Raw genomic sequence first — 23,596 nt, 5'->3', positions numbered from 1 at the left:
CAAAATAAATCCTAGAATCAGTTTAAAATTAGAGATAAAAATATCAGAATCTTAGCAGTTTATAAGCCGTTCTTCCTGGAATCATTAAGGCCCAAACATAACATTAACTCAGTGTTCTCTTTTTGGAGGACCACTTCCCTGAAAATTGCTTTCAACTCACATTAGATTTATTTGTAGGATGCACAGAGACCTAGGGAACATCAGTACACTGTTACATAACATCCTTTAACAGAAAATTGAAGGCTGGTCCCTTTTATTGGGTAGTAAACACAAAAGCACAGTCTTCTGGAAATGGAAAACAGGTAGCTGAACCCTTCTCCCACTGGAAAGAATAAGGCCAGAAGCAGCCTGCTCGGTTGTGCCATATGGAGCTAGTGTCTCTTTCATTGATACTGGAGAAGCAGCTAATACATGAAGTCCTGTTGGCTATCAGCTATGAGGGCAAGAATCATATGGGTCGTATTACCATTTGCGTCTCCAGTGCTTAGCATAATGCACAAGTCATAGGGCATCAATGAATAGTAAGCTAATGGCAGTGTACATCATTGTGAAATTGGGTAATCTGGAGATAGACAGTTCTCAAAATTAGCATTTCTTTGTGATGGTGGAGGATACAAGAGGAAGCTCATTTTGTAGGTGTTAATGTTTAAATACTTTTGTATTCTGTCATTTGGATGTGTTTCTGAGTATCTAAACGGAAAACATAAGAAAGAGAAGGATTTTGACTCTCAGAGTAGGCTGATGACAAGGGGCTGCTGAGTTTGCTGAGGTAACTCAGTGAGAGGCCTTTAATAGAACAAGAGAGACTTTATACTGCAGCTGTCTGCAGATATTCCCAGACAGGACTACCTATTTTTGTCCCTTGGCAGTGTTCCAGTGAACTGTCCCAGCCGATGAAACAGAGGCTTAGAATTAGGAGGGTTATCCTTTGGGTGGGGAGTTGGAATTGTCAAGATAAATGATCTCTTTTAGATTTTTGGAGAATGATGTGACCAGACGAGAAGATGCTTAAGTACCTCACTTAGCACCACTGGTACTTTTATGACCCTCTCCAGGTAACAACTCTCTTCATATAGCCACAACTCAGAGCAGTCAGCCCGATTCATCTAAACAAGAAAAGCAGCTGCACGGGACCTTCCCTGGCTCCTGCTGTTAATGTTAGCCAATGGGAGCATTTCATTTACAAAGTGTGACTCTGGCATATAGAACTATTTAATATTTAAGTACACACAAGCCACACTGGAAAATTGGTATCATAGCTCAATCGTAATTTCCTATGTTTTGCCTGGGAGTACCAAAGGGAGTGAAAACAGAACTTGTTGCTGTTCCGCATGTGCAAGCTAACCATTCTCTCTGCGAACTATTCTAGGATGCTTTTTACCTTGCTCATTTCTTTTTTCTTCTGTAATTTCAGCTTTGGCTTTACAGATAAAGTAATAAAGAAGAGCCAGTGTCCCATCGGGGTCTTTGGTAATGGTTTCAAGTCGGGCTCCATGCGCCTAGGAAAAGATACTCTTGTCTTCACCAAGAATGGGGTTACCCTCACTGTTGGACTTCTGTCACAGACCTACCTGGAGTGTATCCAGGCCCAGGCAGTTATTGTACCAATTGTACCATTCAGCCAGCAAAGCAATATCCTTCCTATAAATGGAGAGTAATTGATTAAATATTAGTTTGACTGTTTTGGTGGAACCTCTTCTATAGGTCAAATCAGCTGTTACTTGATATTTACTATTTCAAATGTTTTTATATTTAAAAAGCTATTCAGACATCTGGAATGTAGCTAAAATATTTTTTAAAATACTGGACCATTAGCAGAAGTTTAATTGTTTTCTGTGTTCAAATTCTCACTGTTAAGTTTGATTTATACAATTACTTTTTTTCTAGACACTGTTCTGTGGTAAAGTTCTCGGGGCCTTTGCTCCATAAGGGCTAAATGCATTTGTGGTTATGCTTCCTTCTTGCAATGTCCTACTTCCCAGATTGTCCTGCTAGCAGAATGGTTCATTTGTCCATACCTGGATGGACTCTCATTTCTGATGGGAGAATACAGCAGGAAGAATGGGACTCAGCTGCTTTCAGATAGTTAAAATTTTGGCCTTTGGCCTTTTTTTTTCTTTGTCGTCAGACGAAGCACTTTCTTTGTTTTGCAGCTGTATTCAGTAAGTATAACTGATTTTCATGTTTGAATAAACAGCTGTTCTCAACTCTCCACTTCCTTTTTCTCGTAGCAGTAATGCCTGTCCCTTTCATGTCGATTTTGTGTCTACATGAAACCCCAAAGGCCCTCTTTATATACTTATTAGTTTGTATAACTGTATAATAATGTGTCTCATCAAATTCTTGTGTATATACTGTGTTGGATCATATTTACCCCACCCTCTCTTGGCCCCTCCCACTGATCCTCTTCCTCTTCTCAGCTAGCCCTCCTTTTTCTCATGTCCCTTTTTGTGACCCAGCCAGTTTCATTATGACTCTTACTTCTTGATATCATCCTCATAAGATATTTTCTTTGACTGATTTATTTTTACAAAAAATGGTTGTTACTGAAGATTCTTTGCCCAGCCTAGAAGCCATCTTGAACTATTCAATTTTCAACAGTGAAAAAGACCTGCTATCCCAGTTCGATGCCATTCCAGGCAAAAAAGGCACCCGTGTTTTCATTTGGAATGTCCGGAGGTATGGTATTTCAGGGGTGTTAGATTCTAATAAGCCAGCATTGTATGATAAAGTACATTTTGAGAAGTATTTTCTAGATTAGATTAGGTACATAGTGAGAAAGTTAGCTCTCTGTAACTTCCTTGATTCTGTTGAAATAGTGGTTCTCGGTGATCAAATGGTGCGTATATAAGATGAAAATATGCATATCCTGAGGTTGTAGCCAATAATGATCATGATAAGACAACACAGCATTACTGTGACATCCACAGAATCCTTTACACTTCCATTCCATGTTTATTGACATTGCTTTAAGATTGGCAGATGATGGTTATTTTATGCATTCACCAATTAAAATGAATTAATAAGAATGATTATACTGAAATACTTAGTTTTTAAGTGATAGCATGAAAAGAAGAAATTCTGTATTTATGCATCTGGAATAGACAATCTATGAAGCAGGTCATTTTTACTGTAATGAAGCTGTATTAAGATCATAACTTTAAAGATAATACAACAATTAAGAGAAATTCTACGATGCATCTTTTAATTTTGGCATGGCAAATAGGATACATTTAAGAGTGCACTAAAGTGTAAACACACAACCCTAATAGCTTTTAATGTAGCATTGAATGATTATGTGTTTAATAGAACAATTCACAAATATGTTCATTTTTTCCCTATATGTCAAGCACTTTTCTAACTTCTTAGCTGTGTGTGTGTGTGTGTGTGTGTGTGTGTGTGTGTTAAAAGAATACTGGTTTATACCAACAGTGTAATTATAATTAAAAATAAAAGGTAAGGAGAGCTCATATGTCCTATTGAGAAAAGCTTAATGATATGATGTGTATAATAACAAGGGACTGTTCTGATGTGGTATTTTCAATGATATACACATATTAAACACACTTTCCCTTTGTGCATTGTTCCTCAGTTATAATTAAAATTATTTGCATGGTTAAATAATGTTGAGAAAAGCTGCCTTAAAGCCTACGGTATTGCTTTCTTGAAAGACTTTAGACACATTCATGTGCTAATATTTAAGATAGTATTATAGTATTAGTATACCCATTTTTTTTGAAAGAAAAAAAAAGAAATTCCCGCCTCCCATTTCCCTCCCCCTCCTCCCTCCCCTCTCCCCCTCTCCCACTATTCTCCCCCTCCCTCTCCAGTTTGAAGAGCAGTCAGGGTTCCCTGCCCTGTGGAAAGTCCAAGGTCCTACCCCCTCCATCCAGGTCTAGGAAGGTGAACATCCATACTGGCTAGGATCCCACAAAGCCAGAGCATGAAGTAGGATCAAAACCCAGTGCCACTGTCTTTGGCTTCTCATCAGCCCTCATTGTCCTCCATGTTCAAAGAGTCCGGTTTTATCCCATGCTTTTTCAGTCACAGTCCAGCTGGCCTTGGTGAGCTCCCAATAGATCAGCCCCACTGTCTCAGTGGGTGGGTGACCCCCTCGCGGTCCTGACTTCCTTGCTCATGTTCTCCCTCCTTCTGCTCTTCATTGGGACCTTGGGAGCTCAGTCCAGTGCTCCAGTGTGGGTCTCTATCTCTATCTCCATACATCGCCAGATGAAGGTTCTATGGTGATATGCAAGATATTCATCAGTATAGCTATAGGATAGGGTCATTTCAGGTTCCCTATCCTCAGCTGCCCAAAGAGCTAACTGGGGACATCGCCCTGGGCACCTGGGAGCCCCTCTAGGTTCAAGTCTCTTGCCAACCCTACGATGGCTCCCTTAATTCAGTTATGTGATTCCTTGCTTCTCTATCTAACCTTCCTTTCTCCCAATCATCCCGTTTCCCCAAGTTTCCCCCATTCTCCCCTTCTTAATTTTCTCTCCCCATCTCCCCTTACCCCTGTCCCACCCCACTCCCAAGTTCCCAATTTTTTTGCCCTGTAATCTTGTCTACTTCCCATACCCAGCATAACAACTATATGTTTTTCTTTGGGTTCACCTTCTTATTTAGCTTCTTTAGGATCACAGATTATAGACTCAATGACCATTATTTGTGGCTAGAAACCAATTATGAGTGAGCACATCCCATGTTCCTCTTTTTGGGTCTGGCTTACCTCACTCAGGATAGTGTTTTCTATTTCCATCAATTTGCATGCAAAATTCAAGAAGTCGTTGTTTTTTACCGCTGAGTAGTACTCTAATGTGTATATATTCCATACTTTCTTCATCCATTCTTCTATTGAAGGACATCTAGGTTGTTTCCAGGTTCTGGCTATAACAAATAATGGTGCTATGAACATAGTTGAACAAATGCTTTTGTCATATGATAGGGCATCTCTTGGGTATATTCCCAAGAGTGGTATTGCTGGGTCCAGGGGTAGGTTGATCCCGAATTTCCTGAGAAACCAAAACACTGATTTCCACAGTGGTTGCACAAGATTGCATTCCCACCAGCAATGGATGAGGGTACCCCTTCCTACACAACCTCTCCAGCAAAGGCTATCATTGGTGTTTTTGATTTTAGCCATTCTGACAGGTGTAAGATGATAGATATCTCAAAGTTGTTTTGATTTGCATTTCCCTGATTGCTAAGGAGGTTGAGCATGATCTTAAGTGTCTTTTGGCCATTTGAAATTCTTCTGTTGAGAATTCTCTGTTCAGTTCCGTGCCCCATTTTTTAATTGGGTTAATTAGCATTTTAAAGTCTAGTTTCTTGAGTTCTTTATATATTTTGGAGATCAGACCTTTGTCTGTTGCAGGGTTGGTGAAGATCTTCTCCCAGTCAGTAGGTTGCCTTTTTGTCTTAGTGACAGTGTCCTTTGCTTTACAGAAGCTTCTCAGTTTCCCTTAATGTCTGTGCTGCTGGGGTTATACATAGGAAGCAATCTCCTGTGCCCATCTGTTGTAGTGTACTTTCCACTTTCTCTTCTATCAGGTTCAGTGTGTTCAGATTGTTATTGAGGTCTCTGATCCATTTGGACTTGAGTTTTGTGCATGGTGATAGATATGGGTCTATTTTCATTCTTCTACAGGTTGACAACCAGTTCTGCCAGCACCATTTGTTGAAGATACATTCTTTATTCCATTGTATGCTTTTAGCTCCTTTATCAAAACTGAAGTGTTCATAGGTTTGTGGGTTAAAATCTGGATCTTCTATACGATTCCATTGGTCGACTTCTCTGTTTTTATGACAATACCACATTGTTTTCATTACTGTAGCTCTGTAATAGAGTTTGAAGTCAGGGATGGTAATGCCTCCAGAAGTTCCTTTATTGTATAAGATTGTTTTGGCTATCCTAGGTTTTTTGTTTTTCCATATAAAGTTGATTATTGTCCTCTCAAGATCTGTGAAGAATTTTGATGGGACCTTGATGGGGATTGCATTGAATCTATAAATTGCCTTTGGTAGAATTGTCATTTTTACTATGTTGATCCTCCCAATCCAAGAGCAAGGGAGATCCTTCCATTTTCTGGTATCCTCTTCAATTTCTTTCTTCAATGCCTTAAAGTTCTTGTCAAATAGATCTTTCACTTTCTTGGTTAGAGTTACCCCAAGATATTTTATGCTATTTGTGGCTATCGTGAAAGGTGATGCTTCTCTGATTTCCCTCTCTGCTTCCATATCCTTTGTGTATAGGAGGGTGACTGATTTTTTGGAGTTGATCTTGTATCCTGCCACATGACTAAAGGTGTTTATCAGATGTAGGAGTTCTTTGGTGGAGTTTTTGGGGTCGCTTATGTACACTATCATATCATCTGCAAACAACGAAAGTTTAACTTCTTCCTTTCCAATTCGAATCCCCTTGATCCCCTTATGTTGTCTTATTGCTATTGCTAAAACTTCAAGCACTATATTGAAGAGGTATGGAGAGAGTGGACAGCCCTCATTTTAGTGGGATGGCTTTGAGTTTCTCTCCGTTTAATTGATTTTAGCTGTCGGCTTGCTGTAAATAGCTTATATTATATTTAGGTATGACCCTTGTATCCCTAATCTCTCCAAGACTTTTATCATAAAGGGATGTTGAATTTTGTCAAATGGTTTTTCAGCATCTAATGAAATGATCATATGTTTTTTTTCTTTCAGTTTATTTATATGATGGATTACATTGATAGATTTTCATATGTTGAACCAGCCCTGCATCTCTGGGATGAAGCCTACTTGATCATAATGGATAATTTTTCTAATGTGTTCTTGGATTTGGTTTGCCAGTATTTTGTTGAGGATTTTTGCGTCGATGTTCATGAGTGAGATTGGCCTGTAATTCTCTTTCTTGGTTGAGTCTTTGTGTGTTTTTGGTATCAGAGTAACTGTAGCTTCATAAAAGGAATTTGGCAATGACTCTTGTGTTTCTATATTGTGAAATACATTAAGCAGTATAGGTATTAGGTCTTCTTGGAAGTTCTGGTAGAATTCTGCATTGAAACCATCTGGTCCTGGTCTTTTTTTTGGAAGGGAGGTTTTTGATAACAGCTTCTAATTCTTCATGACTAACAGGTCTATTTAGATTTTTCACCTGGTCTTGGTTTAACTTTGGTATATGGTACTTATCTAAAAAATTTCCATTTCTTTTTTATATTCCAGATTTGTGGCATACAGGCTTTTGTAGTAAGATCTAATGATTCTCTGAATTTCCTCTGTGTCTGTGGTTATGTCCCCTTTTCATTTCTGATCTTATTAATTTCCAAATTCTCTCTCTGCCGTTTGATTAGTTTGGATAGGGGTTTATCAATCTTGTTGATTTTCTCCAGGAACCAGCTTTTTGTTTCATTGATTCTTTGGATTGTTTTCTGTGTTTCTATTTTATTGATTTCAGCCCTCAGTTTGATTATTTCCAGTCTTCTACTCCTCCTAGGTGAGTCTGCTTCTTTTTTTTCTAGAGCTTTCAGGTGGGCTGTTAAGTCTCCAATGTGTGCTTTCTCCGTTTTCTTTAAGTGGGCACTTAGTGCTATGAGCTTTCCTCTTAGGACTGCTTTCATAGTGTCCCATAGGTTTGAGTATATTGTTTCTTTATTTTCATTGAATTCAAGGAAGACTTTAATTTCTTTCTTTATTTGTTCTTTGATCCAGGTATGGTTCAGAAGTTGACTGTTCAGTTTCCATGAGTTTGTAGGCTTTCTGGGGGTAGCATTGTTGTTGAATTCTAACTTTAATCCATGGTGATCTGATAAGACACAGGTAGTTACTAATATTTTTTTGTAACTGTGTAAGTTAGCTTTGTTACCGAGTATGTGGTCAATTTTCGAGAAGGTTCCATGAGCTGCAGTGAAGAAGGTATATTCTTTCCTCTTCGGGTGGAATAATCTATAGATGTCTGTTAAGTCCATTTGCTTCATTACCTCCATTAATTCTCTAATTTCTCTGTTAGGTTTCTGTTTGATTGACCTGTCCATTGGTGAGAGAGGAGTGTTGAAGTCTCCTACTATTAGTGTGTGTGGTTTGATGGCTGCCTTGAGTTTTAGTAATGTTTCTTTTAATACGTGGGCGCTTTTATATTAGGGGTGTAGATATTCAGGATTGAGACTTCATCCTGATAAATTGTTCCTGTTATGAGTATAAAATGTCCCTCTCCATCTCTTCTGATTGATTTAAGTTTGAAGTCAACTTTGTTAGAAATTAGTATGGCCACACCTGCTTGTTTCTTAGGTCTATTTGCTTGATAAGCCTTTTCCCAGCCCTTTACTCTGAGTAGGTGCCTGTCTTTGTGGTTGAGGTGTGTTTCTTGTAGACAGCAGAATGTTGGATCCTGTTTTCGTATCCAATCCCTTAGCCTGTGCCTTTTTATAGGTGAGTTGAGCCCATTGACATTAAGTGATATTAATGACCAGTGGTTGTTAACTCTGGTCACTTTTTTAGTAGTAGTTTGTGTGTTTCCCTTCTTGGAGTTGTGCTGGTGAAGGGTCTCTAGATGTCTGAGTTATTGTGGTCATTGTTGGGCTCCTTAGTTAGTGATTTTCCTTCTATTACTTTCTGTACGGCTGGATTTGTGGCTACGTATTATTTAAATTGGTTTTTATCCTGGAAAATTTTGTTTTCTCCATTGAGAGTGAACGATAGCTTGGCTGGGTATAGTTGTCTGGGCTTGCATCCATGGTCTCTTAGTTTCTGCAGTACATCTATCCAGGACCTTCTGGCTTTCTTGGTTTCCATAGAGAAGTCAGGTGTAAGTCTGATAGGTTTACCTTTATAAGTAACTTGGCCCTTTTCCTTTGCAGCTCTTAATATTCTTTCTTTATTCTGTATGCTTTGTGTTTTGATTATTATATGGCGAGGGGATATTTTTTTTTTTGATCCAGCCCATTCGGTGTTCTGTATGCTTCTTGAACCTTCATAGGTATATCTTTCTTTAGGTTGGGAAAGTTTTCTTCTATAATTTTATTAAATATATTTTCTGGACTGTTGAGCTGCACTTCTTCTTCTACTCCTATAATCTTAGGTTTGGTCTTTTTATTGTGTCCCATATTTCCTGAATGTTTTGTGATGAAAGTTTGTTAGACTTGCTGTTATCTTTGATCAGTGCATTTATTTTCTCTATGTTATCTTCAGAATCTGAGATTCTTTCTTCTATCTCTTGTATTCTGCTGGTTATGCTTGTTTCTGTAGTCTCTATGCGTTTACCTAGATTTTCCATGTCCAGCCGGCCCTCTGTTTGTGTTTTCTTCCTTGTCTCCAATTCAGTTTTCAAGTCTTGAACTGTTTTCATTATCTGTTTGATTGTTTTTCCTTGGTTTCCTAGGGTATCATTCACTGCTTTATTCAATTCTTCAAACTTTCTGTTATACTTCTCGTCCATTTCTATAAGGGCATATTTTACATGCTGTTTAAGGATGTCAATCACTTTCATAAAGTCCATTTTTTCTACTTCTTCTTAATTAAGGTGTTCATGTCCTACTGTTGTGAGTTCGCTGGGTTCTGGTGGTTTCATATTCTTTTTCAGATTGTTGGGTGAATTCTTGCATTGGTGCCTGCCCATCTCTTCCTCCGAATGCTCCCCTAAGGATCTTCTTTTACAGGATAAGGTCTCCTTGCCCACTGATGTACCTTCCCAGTGTTGGCACTCTCCTGTGATGGCTATTTAGGTGCCCCAGTGATGACTCTCCTGGTGCCGAGATCAGATCTCTGTGCTGGTTTGGTAGCTCATAAGTAAAGTGCCTACCTTGCTTGCTGCAGGCAGGCTATTGAAACAAAGGAATTCCTGCCCGCCCCGCTGCCCTTCAGATTCGATCCCAGCACCCAGACAGGCTGAGCTGGGTGATGTTATATGCCCAAAGACAGCAGGGAGGCAGAAGTGGGGAGGGTTCTAGATGCAAGCTGGGTGAGATTGGAAGAGAGAGGCAGTATGCAGGAGTATAGGCCCTGCAGGAAGTAGTTCCTTGTCCCTGGCAGCTGCCGTGAGTCAGAAACTCACTCACCCCAGAGATGGTTCTCCTGGTGCCCAGATCAGATCTCCTATGGTTGGGTAGCTCATAAACAAAGCGCCTACCTTGCTTGCTGCAGGCAGGCTATTGAAACAAAGGAATCCTCGCCTGCCAGGGTGCCCTTCGGATTCTATCCCAGTGCCCAGACAGGCTGAGCTGGGTGATGTTATGCGCCCAAAGATGGCAGGGAGGCAGAAGTGGGGAGGGTTCTGGATGCAAGCTGGGTGAGATCTATATCCATTTTTTTTTAAAAAAATGTTTTTCCAGACCTTTTTTCTTGGATGGCAAAGGCAAGGGGCAGGGAAGATAGGGGCTTTTCTCAGAGTGTAGTGTCTGTACTAGAGTATTCTAGGATAGTAAGAATCACAGATACACTGAAAAATCCAGGATCCAATTTTAATGTGGTGTGGGCTTTATACAGGCTGGATGCCACAGTGGTCCCTGGTCAGCTTTGAGAGTGGAGCTAAGTTTTCAGCCTAGCAACTCTGAGCTTGAATTTGAATATGAAGGGGGTTAACATTAGAGCCTGAGGTGCCTCTATAAGCTAAGAGTTGTGTTTCAATTTTATTTGTTCACATAACTTTTATTTCTTTTTTTCTTAATTAAGAATATCTCCAGGAACTACTGTTCCACAGAATGAATTTCGAAAACTATTGTTTTATAACAGCGATTGTCTCTGTAATCTGTCTTTTAAAAAACAAATTTAGAAAGTTTTTTTTTATTTTCAGGAACAAAGGTGATTCTTTATGGTTTTCCCCCTGCTATTGAATGGAGAGCTTGCCATTGTCTTGGAGGGAAGTAGCCTTTCAAGTACTTAGAAAGCTAAGTACCCCAAAAAAGATTGAGAGTAAGAAATGTCCATATGAAAGGGATACCAGTGTTCTTATATGTGTACTATCATTCCATATTTTAGAGGCTAGAAAATAGGTGGTGTTCTGTAGTAGCAGTAGTAGTAGGTCTCTCTCTCTCTCTCTCTCTCTCTCTCTCTCTGTGTGTGTGTGTGTCTGTGTGTGTGTGTGTGTGTGTGTGTGTGTCTGTGTTGCCTTTTAGCCATGTAAGTCCTAGTGCTAGGCCAGGCATCATGATGGTGCATGCTTTTAATCACAGCACTTCAGAAGAGGTTGATGGATTTCTCAGAGTTTGAGGCCAGCCTGGTCTATAAAAGTAAGTTCTAGGTCAGTCTGAGATACATAGTGAGACCCTGTCTTAGGGGTGGGGAGATACAGGACTAGATCTGGGGGAAATGCTGGCATCTTATTAGTTCCTATTCTGCTGCTGAAGCCAGCAGAAATTGACTTGGGTGGATATGATCATTAAGTTGGAACAAGTGCTATTTAATGACTTCTTTGGCAGCCGTCAGAAAGCTGGTATTTAAGATCTTGCTTTGAGGGTAGCTGACATCCGTTCTACTCATCAGATCCCAGATATTTAACACTCCTTTTTGTCTTTCCTTATGAACCTGGCATCAGCAGCACTGTGAAACAGGGTAGATTGATTCAGAACAGGAACAACTTAATTACGGTGTGGTCCTCAAATTGCATAGTTCATAGTTCCTTTGGAGTGGCAGTCAGAAAAAGCATCATATACCTGAGTATTGACTTATATTTCACTTGTGTTGAGTTCTTAATGCATCCCCCACCCCCGCGAGCCCGCTGGAGCCAGTTCTTTAAATTGGTACTTGTCTATTTTACTTAGAAACAAAGATGGAAAGTCTGAGCTGGACTTTGATACAGATCAATATGATATCCTAGTATCAGACTTCGATGCTGAAGAAAAGGAGATTGGTGGTGTTCCCTCCAAAACGCCAGAAACAGAGTATTCCCTACGGGTGAGTGAGAATAGTCCTTCAGCCGTGAGAAGTACGATTTCCTATAATGTGAAAATATCGTATAACAGAATTGAAGCACAGGTGTGTAGAGATGATACTCTGCTGGGATATCTTTTCACCGTCTACGCTAAAGCAGTTCGTGAATATAGCTACTTCCATCTCGGAATGGTAGCTAATGCTTTGTGAAAATGTACAGTAACTCAGCCAAGTATTTGCAAGCGAAGTTGGCTGGTGACGATTTGGGGTCACTCCCATCACATTTGATTAAAAAGTTTTAGTTGGCGTTGTTCAGCTTACAGTTTATGTTGTACTTGGTCCAGATTTAGACTTGGATGCGAATTAGTGAGTGGAAATTAAAGGTATTTCTAGGAGGAGATGAATCACCCTCAAGCTCGGCATGGATTTCCTGGGAACTTTTCATAATGACAGCCATCCAGAAGAGCGCTTGCTCATTTTCTACACCTCATTGCACTGCAAGTGGATGTCACATACTAGGGACATTCTGGCGATGAGTTGCATTAACCATTGTCATTGGTGTTGGTGGGGGGATAGTCTTCAGAAGACAGAGAACTCAAGTATTTATGAAAACTTGCTTTTTTATTTTCTAGTAACTAAAAATACAACTCTTGGCCCTATAGACATGTTCTCTGCATTTTTCAAATCAAGACATTATTTTCCTTGGTCTTTTTTCTTACTGCCACAATTAGAAATTGTTCATTTAAAATAAACTGTGTAGTTAGTACTCACAGTGGATTTTTTTTCCTTTTTGGAAACACATACCTTCTCTACTAGGAAGTTTTCTCTTAAAGCCCTACATAAACTGTGTAGATAGTACTCACAGTGGATTTTTTTTCCTTTTTGGAAACACATACCTTCTCTACTAGGAAGTTTTCTCTTAAAGCCCTACATAAACTGTGTAGATAGTACTCACAGTGGATTTTTTTTCCTTTTTGGAAACACATACCTTCTCTACTAGGAAGTTTTCTCTTAAAGCCCTACATAAACTGTGTAGTTAGTACTCACAGTGGATTTTTTTTCCTTTTTGGAAACACATACCTTCTCTACTAGGAAGTTTTCTCTTAAAGCCCTACATAAACTGTGTAGTTAGTACTCACAGTGGATTTTTTCCTTTTTGGAAACACATACCTTCTCTACTAGGAAGTTTTCTCTTAAAGCCCTACATAAACTGTGTAGTTAGTACTCACAGTGGATTTTTTTCCTTTTTGGAAACACATACCTTCTCTACTAGGAAGTTTTCTCTTAAAGCCCTACATAAACTGTGTAGTTAGTACTCACAGTGGATTTTTTCCTTTTTGGAAACACATACCTTCTCTACTAGGAAGTTTTCTCTTAAAGCCCTACATAAACTCAACTTAGAGTCAGGGCTAGCAAGTGAGCTCGTCATTTATAACTTCACCTTGTGTAGGTTAAGACTGTAGTGCTGTGCATTTAGCAGAGTCCTTCCAACTGCATGTTTTCCTGCTTCTATTTTACAATATGTCCCTTTCCCGAGCGTGGATTCTTCCTGTTGGGGGTTTCTATCAGGCCAACTTCAGTGCTTCTTTTCTGGATTTCTCTCAGCCCCTCTCCTGTGAATTCAGTTATCTTCTCACACTACAGTTCTAGCTAAACAGCATCACTGTTGGCGTGACGGAAATGAAATCCCAAGGACTGGAACTATTTCCCTGATTTATTTCTTCTTCGGTCATCAGAAAAGCCGTACCGCTCTTCTCTGTGCTCTGCATACAAATTCCGTACATTTCCCCACAGGGTACCCTCGGCCCATTCCTCACGATTTTAAATGTGTACAGCAAAAAAAATAATAATAATTTGACAATCATTATCATTAAAATGTCAGTTTTGTGGTGTGAGAGTTTTGATTGATTTGGGAAAGTAGAAAACTTAATTTATTTCTTTTGTTTTGTTTTGGAATAAGATCCTATTTGAAGTTTGTCTTGAGTTCCTAGAACCCAGAAACTTGATATGTTCTGAGTCAAATATTAGAGTACTAGGTTTACCAGTTGTATCACATTTCCCATCCTATCTAATCCATTTATCATGTGGTATTGATGTACATAGCTTGTCATTTACAGAGACTGTGTAAGGTATTTTTTTTTATTTCTGTGACAGATAGTAAGAGAAACTAAGGAAAGAAAGGTTTATTTTAGCTCATGCTTTCAGAGATTCAGTCCATTGTGCAAGAAAGAGACGGTGTAGCTAGCTTACAAAAGTAGTTGAAAAAGTAGAGCAAGCAGTGGTGGTGCACGCCTTTAATTCCAGCACTTGGGAGGCAGAGGCAGGTGGATCTCTGTGAGTTCGATGCCAGCCTGGTCTACAAGAGCAAGTTCCAGAATAGCCAGGCTGTTCCTGTCTCAAAAAAATAAAAATGTAGAACAAGCAATTGCTTGTGTTTTTAAATACCTTCTTGAAGGTTTACATTGGTTCACATGTAATGACATTTGGTGGAAATTTTGTTTTTATAATACTTTTCTTTTCTCCTGAAACCTCTAGTGTTTGTCTCCTTAATGATTTTCTTCTCAGAATAAGCAGGTGAAAATCACTTTTGGATTCTCTTGCAAATACCATAACCAGTTTGGAGTAATGATGTATCATAACAACCGCCTTATTAAGGCCTTTGAGAAGGTGGGCTGCCAGTTAAAGGTGAGTGGCTACTGTTGCTTTGTCATAGAGGCCTGCAAAGAATGGGAAGAGAATCGCAGGGAAGACAGATTCATTAATGGTTTTCAGCCCCATGTCATGTCATTTATTAGATTCTGATGCTGAAACTCTGCATCAATAGACAAGGAGTCCTGTGTGGGAAAAAAAAAACCCTGTTATTTCTCAGGTGCTGACAGGCCAACTAGGTATCTATTCTTAAAGAGTAGAATTCTGTCCCACCATGTGTATCAGCTTATTAACGTGTCAAATAGCTCTAATTATTATCTTGTGGTGACAGTAAAGGTATATTGGAAGGTTCATAACATTTAGTGGTTGGAAATCAAGATTTGTGCCCTATCTATAAAACATATCCCTGGGTAAATCAAGTAATTCCTTTGAAGTTCAATTTCCATGCTAGAAAAGTGGGAAAAGTTTTATTTATCTTCCTTTAAGTTTAGAAGGTTAAAAGGGATTGATTGTGATAAATGATACGAAATATTTCCTAAGCCAAGTACCACAAATGCTACCATTATCTTTGATGCTTTAATGATCATTTAGAGTAGTGATTTTTGCAAGCAACTGTTTCATTCCTGGTCTGAAGATCAGGTGGCTGATACACAGTGGATGTCACACTGCTTTGTGTGACATGGTAGGACAGTTGTCTAAGCCCCAGGAGAGCTGACTGTGAGGCCTTGGTTTTTCCTGTTGCATCATCTTTAAACAACTTCTGGTTATGTGTCAGGAAAGAGTAAAGCACACTTTAAAACGCCCAAATCTCTTGCACTTCACCTCTGACTCTGGGAGTTCCTTGGTGCCTTGTCTATGTGTGGAAACGCCCTATGTTATAAGATTCGGTGTGCTGATTACACCACACCTCTAGTTTCTGGAGAAGGCTTCATTTCAGTTCTGCAGAGCATTAGTATATGGTCTTGGTTTTTTAGTAGTGTAAGTTCTTTATTCCAGTGAACTTCTTGGCAGTCTTAGAATATGAGACACACGACAAGTGAAGTTGCGTGGATGAAGTATAGATAGTTACTATAGCTGAGGAATTCTAGGGATCTGTGAATCATTGTTTGAACAATCTGAGAGACAGAAAGGGGGTGGATCCAGATGGGCGGGGAGGTAGAGGAGAACTGAAGGACTGGGAAGAGTAGAGGGAGGGGAAACCCATAACTGGGATATATTACATGAAAAAAAGTCTATTTTCAATGGATAAAAAAAGAAAAGAAAAGAAAATCTATGCTGTTGCACTGGTCAGGATCCAATCTATTCTAAGTGTTCCTCAGCATCTTCATGGCCTTTCCTTACCCATGAATACTGTGTAACCTTTTCCATTATTTTTTGGAATCAAAAGGAAATGCCTCTGGGCTGTCAATAGTAATGTGTTGAAATTAACATTTTCTTCTAAGCCAACTTGTGGAGAAGGTGTGGGAGTAATTGGAGTCATTGAGTGCAATTTCCTAAAACCTGCCTACAACAAACAAGACTTTGAGTATACCAAGGAGTACCGGTGAGTCACTCTCAACCTCAGATCTTTCTGATAAATCACTCAGGTACTGTTCTGCTCTCTGCACTTTCTAAAGCGCCACTAAAAGCCAGACGGAGACGCTAACTCACAATGGCTTCTTCAAGTATATTTTCCAAGATTAGAGATGAGTTTGCTCTTTCTCATTTTACCTTTAGAAATTAACAAATATAGAAGTATTTTGACAAACTATTTCTGGTAAAGTGAAGGACCTTGTCTTTCATTACAGCACATTTTGGGGCGAGAAATTGAAATTTGCCCATCAGTTTTCTAGACGCCAGTGAACACTTTCAGACATGTTAGAACAAGGAAGTGCTCTCATGGAAGCATCTAGGGAAGACAACATAGCTCAGGATCAGAAAGGAACTTGACATTGACATTAAACCAATAGGGATATTTTGGGAATTAAAGAAAGGAATTGTTAAAATCGGGCTGAAAATAGGTTTGGGGTTTAAGATACAGCTCAATAGTAGAATGCTAGCTTAGTACGCAGGAGACCCTAGATCTGATACCTCTTATGTGTTAGGTAAAGGACATAGGATGAAAAATTAGAATCCTTGATTGTTATGAACACATGTGGTATATGAAAATGTGGAACTTAAATACACATAAATAACTAATGTGTATATGCAAGCTGAAGAGAATCTTTATTTGTTTGTTTATTGTTTTTCAAGATATTATTCCTCTGTGTGCCCCTGGTTGTCCTGGAACTCACTCTGTAGACCAGGCGAGCCTCAAACTCACAGAGATCCACCTGCGTGCGCCACCACTTCCTAGCTGAGGAAAACTTTTAAATATGCCTAAAGAAAATCAAGGAAAGCTTCACAAAACAAATTAGATTTGAGCTTAAACTTAAAGGAAAAACTGGTGTTTTCTCGGTGAACTAATGAGAAGGGTACTCTAGAGCAGTGTTTCTCAACCTTCCTGATTTTGCGACCCTTTAATACAGTCCCTCATGTTGTGGTGACCCCAACCATAGCATTATTTCACCACCACTTCATAACTGTAATTTTGCTACTGTTATGAAACATAATGTGAATAGTTTTGGAGATAGTTTGTCAAAGGAGTTGAGACCCCAGGCTGAGAACCACTGTTGGGAGCAAAGTAGAGTATGGGTAATGGCACAGAAAAGCCAGGGATGTTCGTGGGATGTGAAGAAAGAGAAGATGGGAGAACATTGAGTATCATTCAATTTAAAATCCCAGCAGTATTTTTTTCTAAGCGTGGGAGGAAAAAATCATTTCTCAGAAATATTTTCTGTGATCCAAGCTACAACAAAATTAATTAAATGTTCCTTCATTTAATTGAGACTGCAAGAGTTTGAGATGCAGGATTTGACAAAGAGATAGCAATTTGAATGGCAATTCCAAATTAATTTCAGCACAATTGGGTTTTAGTCGCTCAGGCTTATCAGTGGTTATGGCAACGGTGTGCTCTGGAGCCAAATAAATTAATCATTTAAATGTGAGTCTGACCCATAATGAAGACCTTTAACCAAGACTTATCTCCTAAATGTGAAAGTTTAGAAATAACATTGGTTTAATGGAACCAGATATTCTTTCTTTTGAGTGAAAGTGATGAATTTATGATAATTACCTAAATAATATTTGTGAAGTTCAAATGTTAGACATTAAAATGTTTTAGCAGCTTTCCATATTATTGTTGCCAATGTACCAACCATAAAAATCTATATTTTTTCTTTTGAATACATTAGACATTTGGCTTTGGATGCCTAGTTTTTGTATGATGAATCTGAGGTGATTGTAGAGAGTTCACATAAAGGCATTCTATAAGCATGTAGGATTTCTGCTTTCGTAATTTAATCGTTACTGCACATTTATTTTCGTAAAAACAGAATGGCAGCACTCGCATACATAGAGCTTTGGGCGTAATAAATTTGCCAGTTCAGGCATCATTGCTATCTCTTTTTAAAATATTTATTTTTCTTTTATGTGTATATTTCCTGTGTGTGTATAAGTGTATCATATGTGTGCCCAGTGATGGTGCATGGCAGAAGAGAACAAGTCCCCTGGAACTGACCTTGTAGACAGTTGTGAGCTGCTGTATGGAAGCTGATAACAGAACCTGGGTCCTTCTCCAAGAGCAGCAACTACACTTAACACTGACTCCTCTATTTAGCCCAATTTTTTTAAAGACAAGACCTCATATAGTTTATATGTCTCATATAGTTCATGCTTGCTTCAAACTCACTATGTAGCTGAAGGTAGCTTTGAATTCTTGTGCTTCGGCCCTACAGCTCACAAGTGTTATGATGAAAAGACTGAATCATCATGCCCTATGCCTTTATGCTGGGAACTAAACCCACATACGTAACTGGAAGTTTCTCTCCCGCACGCTAGATCCCAAATAATCACTCTGAGGTTTAATATTAATTACAAACTGGTTGGACTGTTGGCTCAGGCTTAATATTAACTAGCTCTTACAACTTAAATTAACCCATTTTTACCGTTCTATATTTACCACAAGGCTTGTAGCTTTTTACCTTTAGCTTTCTTCTTGGCCAGCTGCTGGCATTGCCCTCTATTCCACCTTCTTTCTCCTTCTATCTCTGCTGGGATTTTGTGCCTAGCTGTATTCTGCCTTGCCATAAGCCAAAGCAGCTTTATTCTTCAGCCAATAAAGGCAACACATTTACAGCATACAGAAGGCTGTCCCACATCACACATATATAAGCACAAATCTATTACTGAGTTATATCCCCAGCCCTATTGACGTTTATCTAAACTTCATACAAAATAAGAAAGATTTTAGATAAAATCATGGGAATTTGAAAACAAATATGGGGGCATAGACTGCTAATCCCAACACTCAGGGTCTATGGCAATGGGATCGTGAATTCAAGGCCAACCTGGGCTACAGAATGAGTTCTTGGGCAGCCTCATCTACATAGCAAGAACCTCCATTTCCTTTGTCCCTGTCAAAAATCTGAATTTGAGAGGATTAGACAATATTGCTGTCACAAATTCCTGTGACTGTTACAAAAGTAGAAATGATAAAGGAAATATAAGTTATTATACTACTAAAATATCTACAAAGAAATAATCGTAATACATCACTATGAACCATCTGGATATTAGATTTTAGCTATAAATATCATGGTTGAAGCTTAAAACATTTTTAGAGTCAATTTCACCTTAAAAAATGCAATCAAAGCATATTAACTGAGCAAGACATTAACACATAACACAGTGACTAAGTTTTGTAGAATCTTCCAAAGAATTTCAAAACAGAGTTGCTTAAGGGCTTTGCATTCTGTTTGTAATAATAGATCATCACCACACATTAAAAACAACTAAATAGCAGTAAAATGGCTCATAGACCTCTTTGGTGCTGTGCAGGGAAAATGCTCTGATGAGACAGATAAGGAAAGTTTTAGGTAGATGATGTGATTTAAGGTAGCCTTAAGTGGATCTATGAGTTCATGACCAGCCTGGTCTATGGAGCGAATTTCAGGACAGTCAAGGTTGCACGGAGAAACCCTGTCTCAAAAAAATGCAAACAGACAAAAGAGATATTCCCTAAAAGGTACAAGACTAGAGCTGTAGAGAGATGGTTCTGTGGCTAAGAGCTCTGGCTGCTCTTCCAGGTGACCCAGATTTGATTCCCAGCACTCACATGATGGCTCACAACTGCCTGTAACTATAGCTCCTGGGGATCCAGCAGCTACTTCTGGCCTCCATGGGCACAAGGGACAGATGTGGTGTACATACATGCATGCAGAGGAAACACCCACATGTATAAATAAATAATAAACAATTAAAAGGATACAGGATGCAGAAAAGGAAGGGAATTCTAGTATAGAGTTGTGGCATGACAAGAACTCTAAAGGGGAAGTGGAGATGAGGTGATATACTAGAGTGAAGAAAATCAAACAAAGTGGATAATGTAGGGCCATGTCCTAAAGCAGAGACTATCAAGTATTTTCTGAGAAGGCCAGAGAGAAATATTTGGGCTTTTGTAGGCCACACACAGTCTCTTTCCAAACTTTTTAATTCTGTCATAGTATGAAAGTATACATTGACAGAAAGTAAAGGAGTGAGTATTGTTCCAGCACAGTTTTGTTCACAAAAAAAGGCAGTGAGGGCTGGAGAGATGGCTCAGCCATTAAAGGCTAGGCTCACAACCAAAAAAGGCAGTGAGTTCAGGCTATAGTTAGCACACACTTTTCTTAGAACCCTATATCTGAACTATGTGCCAAGTTATATCTAATGGATTCAGAGGAATCAGACAATAATTTACATTTTAGGGAAGAACAGTATGCTCAACTTCTGTCTGCAAGCAGCGGAAAGCATCTTCTATTGTAAAAATTTACCATAAATTTAGTAGCTTAATATAACACTAATTTACTGTGTTAGAGTTCTGTAGGTTAGAAGGCTTGACTTAGATCTCACTGGGCTAAAATCGAGGTGTTGGCAGGCTGTCTTCCTTTCTGGAGACTCTAGGGGAGAATCCGATTCCTTTTCTTTTCCAACTTTAGAGACTGCCAGCATTCCTTGGCCCAAGGCCCTCTTCTCCAACTTCAAAGTCAGCAGTGATGAGTTGCATCCTCCTTGCGTTGCATCATTCCGGTAACCCTGCTTCCATAATCACATTGCCTCCTCAGATTCTGACTCCTCTGCCTCACTCTTCCACACTTGAAGGCCCGTAGTTTCACTGTATCATTTAGAAGCTTTTCCTACTTTAAGGAGAGTCAGTGAGTAGCAGTAACTCTCTTACTGTGTATAACATAAGATAGTCACAGATTTTACTGTGTATAACCTAAGTTATTCACAGACTTTAGGAATGGGACCTAGCCATCTTTGAAAGACTATTATTTTATTTATCAGTCTGTCCTCTGATGCTTCAAGATATATTTCTTGCATTCAAAAGGTGATTGCCCTATTCCATCCCAACATCATCAAAATTTTCAGAGTCTTAAGTCTTAACTAAATGTCATCAGCTCAAAAGTATGTTAGAAGTCTTGACTCAGATCTCACTGGGCTAAAATCAAGGTGTTGGCACCTGTCTTCCTTTCTTTTTCTGTAATCACATCGCCTCCTCTGAGTCTCTCCCTCTCCCTCTGTCCCTCTGTCCCTCTGTCCCTCCTCCCTCCCCCTCCCCCTCCTACCCTCTCTCTCACACACACACACACTTTAATGCTAAAATATAATAGCAGGAGATGCACAGGACACCAGTTATATAAAAGTTCTGTGTCAAGTGGGGTTTAAATAGAAAAGAAAAAAAGAGTTATAGGCACCAAGCAATTTCATAAATCCAGCTAGGCAAATTCCATTAAATAGCAAACACAAGACATAATTTTGTGGGACTTATAACACTGGCCCATCACTAAAACTATGCCTTCAGGGCTATGGTTCAACTCTCAAAATTATCTGTTCATGAAGACTAGTATATTTTTACAGCAGAGTAGTTTTGTCAATTTTATCTTCATTAGAGTCTTTTTAGTTATTAATTTTATTTTTGTCATGATAATTGTAGCATTTTCCTTTTCCTCTCTCCAGACCCATATACTCTTCTTTGCTCTTTCAAATTCATGACTTCTGTGTCAGCAGTCATTGATACATACACGTTTGTATGCATGTATACATATGTAATCTTAATTACAGCCTGTTCCATCTGTATAACGTTACTTATAGGTATATAGTTTTAGAAATTCACTAGGATTCTTTCATTATATATTCTCCCCCATTTATTCATGTCAATTGGAGCTGAAAGTGTTTGTGCTCCTGACATCTCAAAAATCTTGTAGGTCTTCCACGGATATGATGAATATTCATTCCATTTAACAAGAGGCTCTTGACTGATCTTCCCTAGACAATCTGATTTCTCTTCTTGGCCTCAGCTGAGATGGTTGTGAAGGTCTGTGAGTCACATGCTTCATATTCCCAGAGAGCCTCGTATGTGACTGGATATTGTGACCTTTTGATCTGACTGTGATAGTAGCTAATGATTGTCCAACCCTACTCTTTATTCACAGAGCTCACAGCCCTAACAATGAATCTGTACATTTTAATATCTTTTGTGATTTTGACTGCCTGAGAACATTCCAGATTGTCAAATTCTGATTCCTTTCCCATTATTAGTTCTTTTCATGTATCTTTGCTTTCCTGCCTTTTCCATTACCAGCCAGAGGACACAACTTGAGCAGTTTTTCTGGAGATCTCCTCAGCCAGATGTACAAGTTCAGCAGGTACAAGCTCTGTGTTCCGTGGATGTACAGGATGTACATGTTTCTGCTAAGCTTTCTGTCACTATGTAGCTAGGATCATATTTCCGATTTTCCAGTAACGTGTGGGGTCATTTTCCCTGAGCCTTGATTAGAGTGGCTTTACCATCTGTCTTTCTAACTCTGTTTACAGTGATTTAGACAATCTTTAAGGCAATCTTTAGTTTCTTCTCTCCCATGCTTCTCCACTTTCTCCTGAGCCCTCATCAGTTTAGTTAACATCCATCCAGATATCGATTGCCAGTCTGCTTGATGCGATTTAGGCTCTGGCGTGTTTCTCAAACCTTTGCCAGATTTTTTAATTTTCCTTTTATTCTGTTTTTAGACAGGGTCTTGTGTAGCCTCAAGATCACTATATAGCCAAAGACAACCTTGAACTCCTGATCCCCCAAAATGTCCCAGGCTGCTAAATTTCAATTCCAAAGCAACTTCTTCATCTTTAGTTGTTTTTTCTAGTAGTACTCTGTTTCTAGGCACCACAATCTGCCATATTCTTTCCTACTGAATTTTTAAAAATATTTATGTGTATGTGCACACACGTGTGAGCATATGTAGGCTTGGGACCTGAAGATTGATAGCATGTTTTACCCACTGAACCAGATCGAGGGACCTGTATTCTTTTTGTCATATCATATTGCATCATATTTGTGAATTTGGGTTGACACCATTTGGATTTAAAGTGATCATTGGTAAGGGAAGACTTCTGTCATTTGGCAGTGTGTTTCATAGCCTCTCTCATTTCCCACATTGCTGTGTTTTATGTTTAGGTGATGTTTTATAGTGGATTGTTTAAATTCTTTTCTTGTTTCCTTTTATATACACAATCTAGCTATTTTCCACAAGTTATCATAGAGGCTACTTATAAGATGACTCTGTCTCTTTCTTTTGGCTTTTGACTTCTACAGTGCCTACGATGGACCACTGGTGGTGCCTCACATGTCCTTCAGGCTTTGTTTCCATCTCCAGTTTTCTTTATTATTGGTCATCAATTTTAGTAATTTCTTAAGGTTCCCAGATTCGTCTTTCTGTCCCACTTTGATGTAGGTGGGCCTTCTTTCTATGTGATGCTTTCATTGGTTAATTAATAAAGAAACTGCTTGGCATGATAGGTCAAAACATAGGTGGGTTGAGTAGACAGAACAGAATGCTGGGAAGAAGGAAAGTGAGTCAGACGCCATGATTCTCCTACCCAAGACGGACAGTGGTTAGACTCTTCTCAGTAAGCCACCACTTTGTGGTGGTACACAGATTATTAGAAATGGGTTAATCAAGATGTGAGAGTTAGCCAATAAGAGGATAGAACTAAT

At 39.0% G+C, this 23,596-nt stretch overlaps 1 protein-coding gene across 1 annotated transcript in view; it reads left to right on the top strand.

Annotated features, from left to right (window-relative positions):
- Positions 1 to 23,596, top strand: part of LOC121437117 (MORC family CW-type zinc finger protein 4-like) — a 56,630-nt gene that overhangs the window by 11,959 nt on the left and 21,075 nt on the right. Inside the window, exons 4-8 of the mRNA XM_041636953.1 lie at positions 1,415 to 1,632; positions 2,532 to 2,679; positions 11,730 to 12,030; positions 14,398 to 14,523; positions 15,930 to 16,030. Of these exons, the coding sequence (XP_041492887.1) occupies positions 1,415 to 1,632; positions 2,532 to 2,679; positions 11,730 to 12,030; positions 14,398 to 14,523; positions 15,930 to 16,030 (894 nt within the window). The remainder of the gene's footprint in view (positions 1 to 1,414; positions 1,633 to 2,531; positions 2,680 to 11,729; positions 12,031 to 14,397; positions 14,524 to 15,929; positions 16,031 to 23,596) is intronic.

The sequence above is a fragment of the Microtus oregoni genome, unplaced genomic scaffold (assembly GCF_018167655.1).
Source record: "Microtus oregoni isolate MIOR12 unplaced genomic scaffold, Mior012 000050F_ref0000143, whole genome shotgun sequence".
Classification (NCBI taxonomy): domain Eukaryota; kingdom Metazoa; phylum Chordata; class Mammalia; order Rodentia; family Cricetidae; genus Microtus; species Microtus oregoni.
The sequence above is the reverse complement of the archived record's forward strand: the minus strand, read 5'-3'. Positions and strand labels throughout refer to the sequence as shown.